We start from the raw sequence: 19,175 nt of genomic DNA, 5'->3' as shown, positions 1-19,175 counted from the left end.
GTCCCTCTGCTCCTCTCTCTCTCCAACATCTATTCTATTAGCAAATTAGATAAGCTTTCCTATCAACATAAATCTGTGATCGCCTTCCCATGTTCAAAGCCATCATTGTATCTTGTCTGGGTTTCTGTATGTGCCTCCAACTGCTCGCCTTGCTTCCACACTTGCTCTCCCCGTCTCCAAATGACTTAAGTTATTTAGTTGTCTTTCAGTCCTTTCTAGAACCTAAGCTCAATGAGAGGAGAGATGTTTATTTTCTTTTTGATTCCCTGTGGTATCCCCTAGAATAGGTACCTAGAATAGCACCTGACACATAGTACACGTATATATTTAGGTGGCTAAAAAATGAAGTTAGTAGACTATAGCCTTAAGGCCAAGTAATTCAGCTCCTGACAGTTACCAAGAATTGATGTATTTTTTCTCCTAAAGCTGTTTATATTGTGTAATTAATTAAGATTTACTGTATTGATGTTTTAAAATGAGAACAATAAAATGTTTCTGGAAAAACCTAAGGTGGATATTTTGTTAATATTTAATGAAAGCAAGTTGCCAAAAGAAATTGCTTTAGATTTGCTGATGAGAACAACCCTAAGTTTGGAGAAAACCATAAAGATCTGCAGGATGTTCATATTCAAACTGCTTTACAAGAAGTTTAAAGTTCTGAGTCCACCCTGGAAGAGCCAATTTGGAAGTAACATGTCATACTTTATTGGTGTGGCTTTGCGTGGAAGATGACGCTGAGCTCCAATGAGCAGACCTGATTCAAAAAAAAATCTTGGCTCTGTATTAAAGGATTGGCAAATTAATACAAATTGGTATTTTAAGTTCAAATAAAACATGTAAGTATCGTTTTTATAATTTCTTATTATAAACATTTTTAAAATTTATTGATAGCTTCCACTGGGGCTTATTATAGGCATCTGTGTTTGTGTTTGCCCATGCTTTTTTGGTTGCTGTTGTTAAAGCACAGTAGCATATTTTACATATTTTTCTAGATCTTTTTTGCAGCATATCTTGGAGATCATTTGGCATCTGTCAGGATAGAATATCTGAATACATTTAAAAAGTTGAATAGGATTCCACTTTATGAATACAATGTGATTTATTTTTGCCTCTCTACTTGTGACTGTTCTCGACCTAGACTATTTCTTATTTTTAAAAAATAAACAATACTGAGAAACAGCAAGTGTTGGCAAGGATGCAAAGGGAAAGAAACCCCTGTGCACTGTTGGGGGAAATGCAAACTGGTGTAGCCAATGTGGAAAGTTGTATGGAGGTTCCTCAAAAAAATAAAAATACAACTACCATATAATCCAGTCATTCCACTGCTGGGTATTTTTCCCAAAGAGTAGGGCAACTCTATTTTGAAAAGGTATATGCACCCTTATGGTTATTGCAGCATTATTTACAATAGCCATATTATGGAAGCAGCCCAAGTGTCCACTAGTTGAAGAATGGATAAAGAAAATATTGTGTGTGTATATGTATACAATGGAATATTATTCAGCCATAAAAGAGAATGAAGTCTTGTCATTTGCAACAATGTGGATGGATCTAGAGGGTATAATGCTAAGTGAAATAAGTCAGTCAGAGAAAGACAAATACTGTATGATTTCACTCACATGTAGAATTTAAGAAATAAAACAAATGAACAACGAAAGAAAAAAAAAAAGACAAACCAAAAGATAGAGTCTTAACTGTAGAAAACAAACTGGTGGTTACCAGAAAGGAGGTGGGTAGGTGATTGGGTAAAATATGTGATGTGACTTAAGCATATACTCGCTATGATGAATGCTTCGTAATATATAGAATTATTGAATTATTGTATTGTATACCTAATCACTTCTTGGCCTTTGGCCAAGATCAAGTGTACTGTATTGTACACCTGAAACTAATATAACACGTGTGTGTTAACTATACTGGAATTGAAATAAAATAATGCAAAGGATTCCTTGCACGTGTGCAGTTGTGTGAAACTGTACTTATAGGATAATTTCCTAGAAGTGATATTGTTGCAGTTTATTTTGAAGGCTTTAGAACTGATAGACGTTTGTCCAGGATTTATGTCTTAGAATTTGCTTTGTAATATTTACTCTTAGTTTTGAGCAACCAACATTTTACTCTGAACTCATAGATAAAATAATTGAAATTCATGTAGAAAACTTTGTTGATGATTTTGAATCTGGAACTCTTTAGCCTAAATACGTGCTTCCCAATTGAATAATTGTTTTTATACATTAAAAAAAAAAATTAAAAGTGGTCGATGATGAGAGATACCTTAGGCACACAGCTATCGTATTCTAGCAGAACAGATTGTCCCTCTCTTCTGCCAAGAATCTGTGCTTCGTAAATATCAATCCAAGACATTTAGCAACTGTAGGAGGCATAGCTGATATTGAAAAGAATGATTCTATTCACCATTTCTGCTGTTCCTCTTTTCATGTCATTTGGATATATATGTATGTAAGCATGTTTAAAAACACTAATAATTCTTTGGTTGTAAGACTATTTCACAGAATTTTCTGAATTTGCTCTTGGGTTAAATTTTTTCCCCGTTTTGTTAGTAAGGAAGTGAATTATAAATGAAATTTTCATTATGTTTCTTTGTCCTTGAAGTTGGTCTCTTGAGTAGTACATATCTTGCTGATCCATGCCAGTAGTTCATGAACTGTAAAGAATAAAATCCATAGGATTCTGCCATCAGCTACATTCTGTGAATATTTTCAACGAGATTTTAGTGCTCATTTGTCAGACCTTCGTCATTTGGGGAGAATCTTAATTCATAGCTGAAAAATTAAGTATGTTGCAAAACCAGTGGTAAAGTCCTTGTTTATGTTGCAAAACTAATTATAAATTCCTTGTTTATGTTGAACTTTTGCTAGGGAAAGAGTCTGGGGGGTGGATTTTATTTATCTTTTTAAAGGAGTAAATATTATTCAAATCACCTTGGTAACAGCTGGACCACAGTCATGCAATATGTTTAGTATCACTTTCTGAGTTAGTTGATGTTGGTCTGGAGTTGACAACACTGATTTTCAGTGAGGTATAAGATTTACCATTTTTAAAATAAGCGGTGAAGGTTGCTTTTTAAAAAATTTGCAGTCACTAGGTTTAGAAGGCAAAAGAGATTTCACCATTCTGAGAGTGGCAAATTATTTTCTATGTGAAGAATACGTTAATTGGCATCATTTTGGTTGGGGCTCAGAGTCTGCTACATGTGAAAGAAATAAATCTCATTTTTTTAAAGACGCTAAGATGTAGTGAGTGTTCTCAATGTGAGTATCCACATCCATACACATAAACATATGTATTATGTATACATTCATACAGTGTGTGTGTGTATGTAAAAATTGTATGTATTTTTATAAGTTTAAAGTCTGTCATTTGAAAGCAGTAAGGACTTGAAAGAAAATCTTTTGGTAGGCATTTAAAGGAGCACTGTCTTATGGGTGATAATGCTCTGGCGAGCCAGTCTTAACCTCAGCTAGTTTACTCCAAGACAGAGGTAGGTAGAAATCAGAAAACAGATTTAGGGAGGAAGGGGTGAGATGGTGACCTATTTTAACCTACTTTAATATGTATTGGTTTTGTTGAAGGTAAAGTCAAGCATTTCCTGTTTTGTATGCTTATAGAGTCATTAGGGGTCGAACACTTCTCCAGAATATTAGCTACCACTGGAAGCGTGCCTGAGGGTGTGTAAGAACATATAACTCAGTGTGTCTTTGTTTGGTAGCTGTTTCTTGATTTTTCAGAATTTGGAGCTGAAAGATGGCCATGCTATTTCTGTATTATTTGAGCATTATTGCAACTTCATGTTCACCATTCATAGATAAGAGCTTTCAGTGGAGCCTATTTCTCTCCATGTGACTGTCTAATAGAACTTTTCTCCCACCCATTAGATGGCATCACTGGATATTGTAAGTAGAGGAAAAAGCTGGCTTTGATGGCAATTTGCTTCCCAGGGGGCCCCCCATTCTGGGAAGTCTCCTGCATAATGCACACACATTCCCTGAAGCATGCTGTCCCTGCAGTGGATTTGTGTGTATTGTAGCATCTTACACTGAAACAGAAGTACTCTAGGAAACACAAGACAGCCTCCAATAAATTACAGTTAATATTCTCACAGATTCAAGACGATATTGTATTGACCAAATTAAGATACATTACTACATAAAAACACCAACTGGATAACAAAATAGTGTTCCTAAAGATAAAAAATCTACTTTCCTTCCCTTCCCCATCACTAGTAAAGAGTTATTCAATGTTAATTTCATGTGCGATCAGAAGAAAGGCAAACATTTAAAGTTAAAAGCAACATTTTAAAAGTGCAAGATCATACACTAAAGTATGTCTAGGCCGCAGGACTTGAAGTAATTTTTAAAATTTCCTATTTATATTTTTCTGCATTTTCCAAACTTTCTATAGGAAAAAAAAGATAATAATTCAAGGAATTAGCTTTATACCATTATTTAGACATCAGTTACTGAAAGGAAAGCAGCTGATATACTATGCTGGGAAGAAAAATTAGATTAATGAGAATTATCCTTATCCTCTCATAAATGGAGTCATCCTTGAGGTAAGTAAACTACTATAAATTATGGGGACATAAATATATGAAAACCATACACCAGTTTGAGTCCCTGTAAAAAATGCACGTATGACACTGGAAAAAGTCTTGTGAATATTCACATTTAATATTATGCCTGGACATTGAGTCTAATGATACATGATTAGAAGTGTACTTTATATTTTAAAAAAAGGTAAGACAGTATATGCCAAGGGGCAGGATATATTCTCCCCACACTCCCTGATAACTAGGGCATGGTATGAGACCTAATCCTGGCCAAATGCCCCTGCATGGAACTTTGGATCCTGAGGGATTAATGCAGAGTGTATTGAGTCAATAAGTGATTTTTTCTAGGGTCTGATGGAGCAGTGTCGTCCTATTGAACCATTCTTTTAGCAGCCATGTCTTCCTTCATTAGTGACCCAACATGGTTCTCCAGAACTTAAGAGATTCCACAGGTAATCTGATACCCATCCGGATTGTTAGCAATAGACTTATTTATGCTACAGTGACAAATGCAGAGATGGTGAGACTTGCATATCAGATCCACCTCATGCCCTTTGAATGCCTTGTAGCACCCAGAGACTTTGCATCCTGTTGGTATCAGTGTTTATTTTCCAGTCCTTATTAACAATTTATTTACTCATCATTTATCAATGATTATTTACTTATCAACTTACCAGTATGTCTATTGGGGAGTTACCTGTGACTGATATGTGACAGATACATTGAATGTCCACTGTATGCCAGCTGCTGTTCTAGATGCTGGAGATACAGACATGAGAGAGGCCACATTTACTTCCTTTACAAAGCTTACATTCTCATTGAAGGAAGATAGAAAATAAACATGTTAAGCCAATGAGATAGTTTTGGGTACAGTTACGAGATATGAAGATGATAAAATGGGACAGCGTAGTGAGGAGAGTGTGCAACATTAGGATAACGAGGGATCGCTTTTGAGGAAGTGATATTTAATTGCAAGTAAGTAGATGGGAAGGTCTACAGAAGGAGTGTTCCTAGGTAAAAGGACTATAAATGCAAAGGTCCTGAGATAGAAATGACCTTGGTGCATGTGATTAGACTCTAGTGAATGGGTGATGAGTGGGAAGAGACGAGGTTGAAGAGACTGACAGGCCAGTCAGAGGGGGCAGTAGAGATCACAGTAAGGGTTTCAAGTAGAAAGCCTTTGTAGGATTTTTAAGAAGGAAAGTGATGTAATATGAATTGATTTGTGTTTATGAAAGATCATTCTGGCTCTTCTCTGCAAGCTTTAGGGAAGAAGCATGGAGGAAGAGGAATTGGTTAGGATCCTGTTGCAATAGGCAGATAAAAAGCTTACTTGGCTAGGCTGTAGCCATGGAGAAGTGGTTTCTACTGGCTGTTCTCAAGTGCAGAAGTTCTTCTCTGAGAGATGATGCTGGCTGGCATGCAAGCCACTTCGGCGTGTGCTTTCCAATGTACAGCCAGCGGGTGGGTTTTAGAGTCTGTTGTAGGGTATGGAGCAGGCATGTGTATGATACTCAGTGTTTAATGTGAAGGAGAGTACAAATGCTAGAAGCAAAGCAGTGCTGGCATTCTCCTTTGTACAGGAAAGCCAGCACTGTGTTGCTCAAAGACAGGATTAGCTAAAACTTTCATCCAGGAATATTCAAAAGAGACCTGAATGAGTATTCTGTTCTGCTTTGCGATCTTATGGTTTTTTGTTCATTTCTAAGATTTTATTTTTGTGTGACCTCTACACCCAGTGTGGGGCTCAAACTCACAACCCTGAGAATCTCACACTTCACTGACTGAGTCAGCCAGGGACTCCGCAATGTGTATGTTGTTAATGTCCTTCTTTAAAGGATAAACATTGGGGTGCCTGGATGGTTCAGTCGGTTAAGTGCGTGACTTCATCAGGGCAGCAGTTAATGAGTTCAAGCTCCGCATCAGGCTCGGTGCTGATAGCTCAGAGCCTGGAGCCTGCTTCGGATTCTGTGTCTCCCTCTCTGTCTCTCTCTGCCTATCCCCCACTCATGCTCTATCTCTCTCAAAAATAAATAAACATTTTAAAAAGTTTAAGGGATAAATGTTGCCCTCAGGGGTGAAGGTCACGTTAGAGTAGTCACACACTGAGTGAAATCATGCAACTATAAACGTATGAAGCATTTACTATGACCATGAAGAAGCAGAAGTGCATTAATTTTATATTTTCAGTGTTCTAGAAAATGGATTTTATAAATAATCTAGGTTACTGTTTTAGAAAAAAAACTTTAATTTCAAAAAGCCATTTACATTTTCATGGCAATGATCCCTCAACTGCTAGACCTAGGCATAAGCCTTTCACCTGTGACCTATTACCTAACACAGCCTCTTTTAAGATACATAATTTAGAAGGATTTCCTAGCTAGCCAAATCGTTTCTGAGCACCTTACTAGCAGAAATCATAAGATAACTACAAAAATTGGACTGAATTCTGGGATACCAAGAAGCTTCTTCTGTGAAGGAAATTCCAGTTTAGTGGCAGTGGAAGTAGTGTATGTTTTCGAACACTTATATTCCCCCTCAGCCTCTACCACAGGCCTCTGAGATTGGACTATTTCATAGATCCTTTGAGAAACAAGAAACCCAAGGCCATGGAAGAGGTTGATTTGAACACGGCACTAGTACAGAATGGAGTTACCTTGACTTGTTTTAGATCTGTGTGTGTGTGTGTGTGTGTGTTAAAAACACCAATTTGCCAGTCAGACTGGAAATGTTTTCTGTTTTTTTCTTCATCAACGGGTGCTCTCCCTAGCGGTCTTCTCCATCAAGGACTTTCTATCTTTATCTTTGGTTAAAGTTTGGTTATGTTCATATGTAAGCAAAGTTCAACTGATTAGGGAAAAGTCACTCTAGAAAAAAGACTCTAATTGAGAGACCAGATGGTAAGCATTATTCCACTGATGGGGTTGTGTAGATTTGAGGGAAGGTGTGGTAATACGATCCCGATCTGCAGCTGTGACCTGTGGTTCCAAAACCGCCTCCTTCCTCCCTGCTTTGTACGTCTACATTCCGGCACCTCACCCCCCATCTTTGTGGGCACCGGGGCCCTCGCAGATTGATTCGACAGATGCGTAAGAGAGGAATGAAGTTGCTCTAAGCAGCAACCATCACGGATAGTTTTGAATATCCGTCTCCCCATGTTACATGTAATGTGGCAGATTGTGCGGAATGTAGCCACTCTTGTTGGTGTGATGAGAGATGGTTGCCCAGGGCTCAGATTGCCATGCGCACCAATCCTGTCTTTAAGGCGTCTGCTGAAATCTTGCAGGTGCCTCAAAGTTTGTATCAATAAATTCGAGGGCATCGTCTCTGTTCTCTTCCTCTCCCCTCAGAAAACACCAGCTGACCCTTTCTCCTGTGTTTCCTTCGGTGAAAGGTAGTGACTTTCTTCCTTCACTGCCACCCCCACCCCCGCCGTGGGAAATCTAGGAGGCACGTCTAGACCCTTTGCATCTTCCCCGTTTCATGCAGTCCATTTCTTAATATTGCCACTGCTCTGATTCAGGCTTTCCTTAGTTCTCCTCTGGAATTTGGAAACATCTGATTTTTTTGTCTTTATTTTTATCCAGATTATTTTCTTCCTTCTATTTTCTATATTCTATTAGAGCGTTCCTTGTTCAGTGAGACTCAGACCAGTGAGGCCAGTGACATTAGAATCTCACAGAGGGAAGTGTAAGTGAAAATCAGTCTTTCTTACAAGCTCTGTGGGTTATTGTAACACGTGGCAAGGCCTGAGAACCAGTGCTGTGCTGGAGAAATTTCTAATGTCTTAGCCAGATACACAAGGCCTTCATGACCTTGACCAGCTTATCTTCTGCTACTTCTGCTTCTGACTTTAAAATAAATAACCACAAACTGTTTATGCTTCCTCTTATTTCCCTGCTGTTGCATAGCATTCCTTGTGGGAATACATCCATCAGAAATGTTCTGGAAATACACAAACTACCTAAAGCACTGTCCCTACCGAGATGGCATTTTGTTTGACATCTTGGCATTGGTGTTGAGCTGACCCATGAGAACCTCCAAACTGATTTGGGGCTCCTGTGCTTCCCTGTGTTCCCTCTCTTTTCCTTCTTCTTATCTTCCTTGGACTCACAGCAAGGCCTTGGAATCTCTTACAATCAGGTGGTATCACCTCAGAGGTTTTTGAAATGCAGGTCTTCTACAGTCCAAAACATGCTTCCACACTCTGCCCTTGCAGGAAATCTGCTCTGGTTCTGTGCTACACCGGCCTTCACTCATTATGCCACTGACACTGGTGATAGGTAGTATAGTCAAGTAGATGTACAGGGTATAGAGATGGAGATGGAGGTTCTTTTACTCTTATTAACTTGCTCTAGGTGTGTACTCAAGTCTCTAAAGATTAGGTGTTGATAGGCTCCGTAATGCACATCTCAAGTCCCATCACCCAATTGAATTATGATTGGCTACTTATTACTAAAGGGGCCTGGATGTAGTTTGGTTTTGTTTTTAAAAGCTTGGGGGTAGGGGTGCCCTGGTGGCTCAGTCAGTTAAGTGTTGGACTTCGGCTCAGGTCATGATCGCACAGCATGTGAGTTTGAATCCCATTGTCGGGCTCTTTGCTGACAGCTCAGACCCTGGAACCTGCTATGGATTCTGTGTCTCCCTCTCTCTCTTGTGTTCGATCTCTTCCTCTCTCTCAAAAATAAACATTTAAAAATTTTTAACAAAGAAGCTTGAGGGTAAATTCATCGTTGGAGCAAACTTGATTTCATAATAATCACTCACTATTGTTTATTTTACCTTTTAAAGATTTTATTTTTAAGTAATCTCTATATTCAACATGGGGCTCGAACTCATAACCCCAACATCAGGATTCCCATGTTCAACTGACCGAGCCAGTCAGGAGCTATTGTTTAGAAGGTTCATCACCTTGGAATTTTCCAGGCCCCCATTTTCCACTTATGTGGCCCGTCTTCACTTTTCATCAGTTTGGTCCTTGGCAAAGGAGGAGGGAAGGGAGAAGAAGGGAAAATGGTATGATTGGTTTTAGATGTTGATTTCTGAGGCCTATACTCTGCATCCCTCAAATTACTTAAGTCTAAAAGAACCAAACACAATATTAGGACTGGGTGGTTCGGCCTGTGAGCCTGGTTCTGAAAATAGTTCCTTTTGCTGAAGAAGGGAGAGGACTCCGAATTCCTCCATGAAGCATCCACATGTATTAGCTCCTGTGTCAGGCTGCTACTTCCCACTTCCTGTCTCTAATCTAGCAAGTCTCCTTGCTTACCTGCTTTCCTTTTTTTTTTGGTCTAAAAGTAAGGCCCGGCGAGTTTCTGAGACTATGGCTTTTATTGAAAAGATCTTGGTCTTTTTGAATTTTAAAAGTTGGAAGAAATTATAAACGACAAATGACTGTATTTGAATTCTGTCACTTAAAGTCTTGTGGGAATAAGAATGTTCCCTTCTGCTGCCCAGGAGGAGAAAAAGATCATTTTATTGAAAATAAATCTGTTGAGCTGCATGTTGCTGGTATCTAATCAAGCTCTAAATTTGAGTTCAATTAGAGCTTTGATAAAAGAAAGGGAAAGGAAACTTGCAAGAATGCTCTCCCATTCATGAAGAGCCTGCGTGTTTTTAGTTTCCAAGTAAATGGAATGATGGGACCATGCATTTTCCATCCAAGCATTTTCCACCCTGAGAATAATTCCCTTCCTGGCTTCTCAATGAATAATGCATTATTTCTGAAACCCAAGAGGCAATTCCTTTGATTTCCCTTTATGTTTAGCTTTCTGAGTGATTTTCAAGCAAGGAAATTCAAGGACTTGGAATGAATGATTGATTAACATTTTTACTTGAAGTTCAAATAGCTCCTTGGCTATTATCTCCTGATATTTGAAATATTTTTTTTCTCTCTAAGGAAAATCTAAGGTATTGTATTTACTAGAAAATGAAGCACCTTGGACAGTCTTCAAAGTGAACAGCAGTTTAAAACCAATACACATTTGTGTTTTAGAACAAAGGGCTTTATGGGGGTACTTTTCTCCTTTATTTTCATTTCCCTGCTGAATAGGTTCAAAAAAGAAAGCCCACATTCAAAACAGGGCTGTTTGGATACTAGATCTCATGTGTTTGTGTTTTACAAAACTCAGTCCTTGAGGCTGGTCCAAATCCACAACCCCCGTCCAAGCCACTTTGGCCGGTGCCATTTCAATCTGAAGATTCAGATGCGCTTCACTGGTCATCCTGTTCCCTGTCTGTTCAGCATGTGGCCTGATTCACATGTGGGGTGAGCTGTGGTGGGATGTGATGGTGCCCACCGCATCTGTTAGCCCGTGTCCTCTTGGCCAAGGGTCCCCTGCAGACTCTCGGGTAACACGGTAGCAGATTTTTATGCGATTTCACCTCTGTTTTCCCTGGGAGCCAAATGGGTGACTTCAGGAACAAAATCAACTGGAATTAAGGAGAGAATCTGAATTTCCATTCTTTTTACACTTACAGTAAAAGCCCAAACGATTCAGAATAGTTGGAGGAAGAAATGAAAGTTGATCTAAATTAGTAAAACATCTAAACCATAAAATTTGGTTTAAAATACATAATTTTATTAAGTTCAGGAAGCAGGAATATAACATATTTTCCTGGTTCCTTCACCTATATGTTGCGATAATGGTTTCTCTCCCATATGGCTATTGTGCTGATAAAATGAGTATTTGTAAAGCCTATAGAAAAGCACCTTTTAAGTGATGGTTGAATAAAAAATAAGCATCCATCTTATTGTTGGAAATTTCTATTTCCAAACAGGCCCATGATCCTGAGCAGATAATAACAGTATTATTGTTGATACTGCTAAGATATGCTTAATGATTATTTATTTATTTCTTCCAATAAACCTGATGAGGTAAATATAATCGTTTGTATTTTTCATGTTAGAAAACTGAGGTAAGAAAGTAATTGCCTAAACTCACTCAGTTTTCTAAACAGCAAAGCAAGGATTTGAGTCCATTCAGCCTGAATTCAGAAATTGTGCCTTAATTAAACATTAAACATTTGTCACAGGCTTCCCTTTTGCTCCAAAGCACTGTTAACTGCTAAGAACCCCATCTTTGTAAATGTTGAGGGGTGTATCCCCAAATGTCTCAATTTCTTAGCAAACTTTATGTTTTGCTCAAAGTAATCATCATCTCTGTCTCAATAAATACTCACTTTCAGTAGGGTCTGATTCAGTGAGATTTTATTCAGTTATTTTCTCATTAAATTTTCTTTCAAGAATTTTCATTTCAGAGGACGATCTGGTGGCTTTGAATCTTAGTATTTTTATGTTGACCCAGCATCAGTTCACATGACGGTTGCTTGCTCCATAATTACATATATTTTTGTTCTTCCGTTTTAAAATCCTCTTGATCCCTGTCCTTGTAGGCGCCTTTATCGTCTGCTGGACTCCTGGACTGGTCTTGTTACTTCTTGATGTGTGCTGTCCACAGTGTGACGTCCTGGCCTATGAGAAGTTTTTCCTTCTGCTGGCCGAGTTCAACTCCGCCATGAACCCCATCATCTACTCCTACCGCGACAAGGAGATGAGCGCCACCTTCCGACAGATCCTCTGCTGCCAGCGCAGTGACAGCACCAGCGGCCCCACGGAAGGCTCGGACCGCTCAGCTTCCTCCCTCAACCACACCATCTTGGCCGGAGTTCACAGCAATGACCACTCTGTGGTTTAGAAAGGAAACTAAGAGACGCAGCCGGCCATCAGCGATCGAGGGATGAACAGCCTCCCCCTCCCCAAATGCCAGGGCGAGGTGGGGTGAGAGAGAGAGAGGAGAAACAAACTCACGTACTTAAACACTAACCAATGGCAGTATTTGTTCCTAGACCCAACGAGACTCGAGATACGTTGGACATTAGCTTATGTGACAACCCTCTTCCTGATCCCTGTTCCTTTTGAAAGTAGAAAGTGGAGATCATGCCATGAAATCCAGAAGAGACCCCGGAGTGCCCGTTTAGACTACACTAACTCGACTTCAAAAGATTTTGTGTGGTTTGGTGCAAGTCAGAATAAATTTCTGACTAATTGAATCCACAACTTCATCTACATACAGGCTTCCCTTTTTTATATTTCTAAAGGATACATTTCATTTAATAAACATGTTTATGCCTGTCAGCATGCTTGTGGTGGATAAGACCGTAGGCTGTTTTTAAACTATTGTAACTCCATTTTTTTCCTTACATAGGAAAATTGTAAATTAGAATTATTTTTTAGAAAGCATGCATGTAATGTATGTATGCAGTATGCCTTACTTAAAAAGATAAAAGGGTATAAATTTTAAATCTTCTAGGAAATAGAAGAACCTAGATGTCAAAGCCAGTATTTAGGTTATGAAACGATGCTCTCATCATAATATTACCTTCTTGTCAAAGTGTTACAACACATCTAAAACAGGGAATGTAAGTTTATTACCAAAAGAATATGTAGTCTAAAAAAAATCATAGAAGATGAAGCACATATTTATAATACGCAAGTGCATTCTAATTATCAGTACATCAGAAGAATTTTTAATAGCCTGTGTTTTTCTGTATTATAAAATAATACATACTCATTGTAGAACACTTGAAAAATGCAGAACTGTATAAAACAGAAAAAATAATTAACTGGTAATATCATGACCCAGAAGTAACCACCGTTAAACACCATAACCACAGCTTTCCCCCTGTGTATGCCTCTATGTATATTACATGCCTTTTTTATATAATTGGGATCCTACGTAAACAATTTTATAACCGTTTTTTTTTTTTTCCACTGCAGAGTTGCCACATTTTCCTATGGCATTAAAAATTTCACAAAAACATAATTTTAGTGGCTATATAATATTCCATTTAATGGATACAATTCCGTTTATTTAACCATTCCCACATTGTTGACTACTTAGGTCATTTCTAATTTTTGCTATTATAAATAATGTTGCAAAAATTTTGTGTACATAAAACTTTGTCCATATAATTGATTATTTACTTAGGACATATTCCCATGAAGGATTTTTTTAAAAATGTGAAATGTCTTTTTATGTTCTTACCTTTTATAAAAAGGGATTTCCTGCTTTGCACCACGTGGGTGGCCATTGTGAGGAAAGCCAGTAAAATTACCTTTTTACAAAGGAAATGCAGTGGTCACTTTAGTTGAGAGTGACTTTTTTTTTTCCTATATAAAGATGGACTAAAAGCAGGCAATTGTCACAAATGACCAGGAACCCTAATTAATATGTCTAGCGATCCCAAATTTTGTTTGAGGAACCGATTTATGGCACTTGGTAGCCACAGCTGTAATGTAGAAGTGAAGACAATGCGAAGAAATCAAACATGCCAAGAGAATAAAGGAGCTTCATATTAAATAGCTTGGGCCCCTCCTGTAGCACATGGGTGGAGTGTGTCAGTATGTGACTGGATACTGTGTCTTCTCCAGGAATCCCGTCTAATAGAGTCCCACTGTCATGGGTGATACCTGTTTAATGAATTGTCCAGATGACCTAGTAATTGCACCAGTTTGTTATAAGAAGTAACCAGGAAAGTCACAGTCATGAAGCAGGTATGGGAAAGTTGGGAGTACGTTGAAGAGAAAGATGTCTGGGAGAATCATCCTCTAGGAAGGAAGAAGTCAGTTCAGTCAGCATTTGAGCAGAGGGCAGACCCGTAAGGTGGAAAGAACATGGGGAAGCAGTCAGCAGAAACATGTTTGCACATACTTTATACAAAGTACAGAGCATTTTATGTTGGAAGTGAAAGAAATGAACTTGGACTTTCATGTGCATATATTCTGGACTATTTGAATTAAAAACATACTAATTGGACCTTAATAAATTCATTTTCAATCAGTGTTTGGCAACGTGTGGTTCTGATCAGTGTTGTTTCTCTTGCTCAAGAGTCTTCCAGATTGCGTTGCATGGTGCTCTCCTTCTGTGGACCTTATGTCTCTGTCACCAGGGCTTCTGACCTCTTGGGGTGAGGCCACCATATGCTTCCCCAACTCAGAACTGTTTTTATTTCTGTCAGTAATAAGTCTTACTCTTAGCATAAGTTTCTTTTGGAAAAAAGTGATTTTATAAAAACGTTACGAGGACTTTCTGAAAAACCTGGAGTTTATAAAATAATAGCAATCTTCATGCTTCTCAAAAAACCAACAAAAGTCATAGGTATCTTTCAATTATATGTTAACTATATTCTCTTTGGTATATTGCTAAGATGCTGGAGAAGACAACAAAACATTTATTCAAATGAATGAATATCTCAATGACATTTGGAGGAGAGTTCTAACCCTTTAAATTTAGGTGGATGTAAGATTGGTAGAAGTCAGATGTCTTAGAACTCTTCACAAATTATTCACCCCTCACATATTCCATTTTTTAAGTTAGTGAAGCCGTAATTTCCTAGACTTGAAACATCAGCTGATATACAATTAATGAGGCATACTGGTTTTCCCATTTTCTTTCCCAGTTAACCATTAGGTTCCACTGTCCGTCTTCCTTCTAATTTATTCTGCTAGTCCCTCAACTTTTGAAATATCATTTTGTGATCTTATTTCTGGCTCTCTTTCTTAAACCCAACTTGGACTCATGCTAAATCAAAACTGTAGAAACATATCTTTATCGGGTCCCTTCATTACACCAAGGTAAGAACATTTTTATGGCAAGACCTTTTGAAACAAATTACTTGTTTTTAACACCAAGTGAGCCTCAGTGACCCCAAACCCTCAGAAGGATTGGGATTTGTGTGTTGGGATGGGCTTGGATTTAGGTGTCCCCCAACAGAAGAAATGTGTATAACTAAAAGCCAAAATGGGTCAGCAGTCTTCCAAAGCTGTGTCCGTTTATTCTGTGACATTCGCCTGTAACTTGATAATCTATACATAAAATCTCAGGTTTTAAATTTATAATTCTCATGTTTACAAATTATTTACTAATAATCTGCTTAACAATGTGGCATGTAAAGACCCTTTTAAAATCTGAAGAAGAGATAGGCAAACTAGGACCCATTGGCCAAAGGTACCAGTTCTTGTATGAACTAAGGATGAGCTTTACATTCGTAAGTGATTGGGGGGTTGCGGGAGAAGAATATTTTGTAACACATGGAAATTATGTGAACTTCAAATTTCAGTGGCGAATAGCTTTATTGGAATACAGCCACTTTCATTGTTTATTGTTTATGGCTATGTTTTGCACTACAGCAGCAGAATTGAAGAGTTGCAATGGAGGTCATCCCTCAAAGTCTAAAATCTTTACTGTCTGACCAGTTGCAGAAAAACTGCCAGCCCCTGAACATAGAGAATTCCATGTTCACTCATGCCGTCCTTCTCATTTGACTATGTATTTGTATGTATTTGACCATGTATTCATTGGAAGAGGAAGGAGAAGTCGCGCTCTAGTCTGCAGAAAAAATTATTAATTGCATTTCTTACACTAAACGTAATTTTTATTTTGAAACAGTCTCAAACTTTAAGTCTGCCAAGTTTATAGAACGTTTTCCCTGAACTGTGTGTAGGTTGCCAACACGATGCCCCATCATCCTTGAATACTGTGCAAGTATTCAAGAAAATAGTCTCTTTCGCAACCTCAATACAGCCATCAAAGTCAGGAAATAAACACTGATAAACTACCACTTATTTCACAGCCCCATTCAAGTTGCACCAGTTTTTCCACTGATGTCCTTTGCAGCAAAAGAATCCTGCCTAGGATCGCTGGTTGTATTTAGTTACCGTATTTCCTGAGACTTCAATCTTGAAGAATCCCTAAGCCTTTTCTTGACCTTCATGACTTTGGCATTTCAAGATCACAGGTCATTTTGTAGAATGGCCCTGCATCTGGGTTGATCTAATATTTCTTTATGATTAGATTCATGGTAGCCCACCATGTTGATGTGTTCCATTACTGATGATGTCAACTTTGATTACTTAAGGTGTTGCCTTTCAGGCTTCTCCACTGTGAAGGAAACTACTCTGTTTTGTTTTGTTTTATTCTTTGTAATAATAACATTTTGTAGGAAATATTCTATTCCTCCTGGAATTGTAATGTCTAGTCTCAGCATCCATTGATGTTTCTTGGATGAATGAATCATTACTCTGGTAGTTGCCAAAGAATGAACTTCTAATTCTTTTTTCTCGCAATTTTTCATTTGCTTTCTACCGTCAGAAAAAGTTTTGTCCTCTCCCATTTATTTATACCAGTATGGGCTCCTGGGTTCCAATTTTATACAATTAGGTAGAACGTTGCTAACATTTTAAGGTTACACTTTCCTTTTCAGATAGTTGTAGATTCATATGCAGTCGTAAAAAATAATATGGACAGATTTCTCTATCCGTTACCCACTTTCCTCCAGTGGCAATATCTTGCAAAACCAGAATATGAGTCGCAAGCAGGATATTGATGTTGATACATGTATAGAATAGTTCTATCATCACAGAGATCTCTCCTGTTGTACTTTTATTAGCCCCTGTCCTTTCCCTTACCCCCATCCTGACCCCTGGCAACCACTAATCTGTTCTCCAGTTCTTCAAGTACATTTTAACTATTTTTTATACAGAAACTTTTAAAACTTTCTTATAACAATAGTTTCAAGTTGTGGGGTTGATACTTCCCTAGAAGCTGTGTGTGTGTGTGTGTGTGTGTGTGTGTGTGTCAAGAGAGAGACTTTTGTGATTATAAAAATGATACAGATTTGTAAATATTTCAGGGGATACAGAAATGAATAAAGTCGAAAGTAAAAATCTCCGGACGGATGGAATCTAGGCCACACATCTCTGTTGCGTACATTGCCTAATAAACTGAGTGATCTTATATTTTGTTTTATGAAACTCTCAGATGTCTTCGCATTGGCATCAGGGAAGCCAGAATTCATTTTGCTTTGTATAATATTGTTTGTAATCGGTTTGCATTTTATCTCTTGCAGCTTTCAGAAAGGAATCCTGCTTTGTATTCTCCACCTCACCCAACACAGTGTTAAGTAATACTTTAAACTCCCTTGTTTAAATGAAATAAAATGTGTCAACCACAAGTAAAGGCACTCTTGGCCAAGAAATGGCTCCTTAGTTCCACAGCCCTGAGAAAGGTTTCCCCCACATTTAAGAATACTACAGTTAAAATTAAATAGGAACAATTTAAAAAATGAGGTCAAGGCTTCTGAATTAACGTTTTATCACTCAAGGCTGAGTGTGCCTTGTTTAACGTGCCTTAGTATGCTTTGGGAAGATTTTTAATATTAGTATATGTTGAATTTGTAATTCAATATAGAAGCTGCAGCTTATAGAAGACCCTCATGGAATTTGAATTTTGGTCTTTGCAGAGCCCCTGTTACACACGAGGAGACTCTCAGAGGGAAACTTGGGGGCCTAATAGTTGTTGTTTATAGAATTATTTGAACATAATTTCATGTATTTTATATTGCAATCCATAATTCCTCATGTGTCTTTATCTTGGCTCCCCAAATTATGAGTTCCTTGAGCCATACAATATATTGCATTATTTTAAGCCTCTAAAGAACTTAACACCGTAAAAGCAAGCGAAGGTAACAGATCATAAACGGGCATGATTTGTTCTGCGGGGTGCTCGTGCTTGTGTGAGCATGTGAGTATGCCCATACCCCAAACTAGGTTATAAATTCTTTGAGAAAGGGATACATTTGTACTTTCTGTCTCTTTTTGATGATCCAAATGCCTGGAACAAAACTAAAATATGGCACTGTTTACTAAATGGTTTTTGACTAAGAACTGTAAAAACACAATTCAATGTGATAGTTGTTATTATTCATTCACAGGGACTCTTTGAGAGCCCTTCATATACTAGCACATAGGGGACTTCTGTGAATGAGATACACAAGTTTTTTTTTATAGAGCTTAGTTAGAATTTAGGGGCACCTGGGTGGCTCAGTCAGTTGAGTGTCTGACTTTGGCTCATGGTTCGTGAGTTCGAGCCCCGCGTTGGGCTCTGTGCTGACAGTTCGGAGCCTGGAGCCTGCTTCAGATTCTGTGTCCCCCTCTCTTTCCGACCCTCCTCCACTCATGCTCTGTCTCTCTCTCAAAAATAAATAAACGTTAAAATTCTTTTAAGAATTTAGTAGGAGTGAGGAGGAAAGTGGGGAGAAATAAATAAGTTAAAAATAAATCACAACCAGGATATTATACAAATTGTATTCAGTTACAAAAGAAACTATGGCATGACAGAAATGAAAGGAAAATAAAAGGGATAAAGAGGTGGCAAGAGGGGCTACCTTTGTAAGAATAATCTAGGAACGTTCCATTTTAGCATAGGAACTGTCCCCTCAAAGCCCTCATCTGTGGCTCTGTCAAGCTCCTGAGTTGCATCTACGCGGGTAACCAGTACACGTCAGCACCACCATTGTGGGGAAGAAGCTTCGGAATTCCCTGAGCTTGCACGGATGGGTTAACAAGGCACCTTTCTTGGGCTAATTAGCTCCACTCTGGGCAACTTGCCCCGCTGCCATCTCTTGCCCTATTTACCTGTTTACCTAATTTGGTCCCTCCTTCCTGTGAACGTGGCTTTCTACTATTGTCCTGTACCTTTGTCCTAATGGGGGCCTTTGCCCCATGCACCTAATCTTATTTACCTAACCTTGTTTACCCAAACTT

At 38.3% G+C, this 19,175-nt stretch overlaps 1 protein-coding gene across 9 annotated transcripts in view; it reads left to right on the top strand.

Moving 5' to 3' along the window:
• The window catches only part of LPAR1 (lysophosphatidic acid receptor 1), a 135,514-nt gene extending 121,102 nt beyond the window's left edge, over window positions 1-14,412 (top strand). For all 9 annotated transcript variants that reach the window (XM_077769856.1, XM_077769858.1, XM_077769855.1 and 6 more), the window contains one exon: window positions 11,966-14,412. In XM_077769856.1, the coding sequence (XP_077625982.1) occupies window positions 11,966-12,267 (302 nt within the window). In that variant the 3' untranslated portion in view covers window positions 12,268-14,412. The remainder of the gene's footprint in view (window positions 1-11,965) is intronic.
• The last annotated feature ends 4,763 nt before the right edge of the window (window positions 14,413-19,175 follow it).

The sequence above is a fragment of the Crocuta crocuta genome, unplaced genomic scaffold (assembly GCF_008692635.1).
Source record: "Crocuta crocuta isolate KB4526 unplaced genomic scaffold, BGI_CrCroc_1.0 scaffold95, whole genome shotgun sequence".
NCBI classification, from domain to species: domain Eukaryota; kingdom Metazoa; phylum Chordata; class Mammalia; order Carnivora; family Hyaenidae; genus Crocuta; species Crocuta crocuta.
Note: the sequence above shows the minus strand (reverse complement) of the source record. Positions and strands in the feature narration are given on the sequence as shown.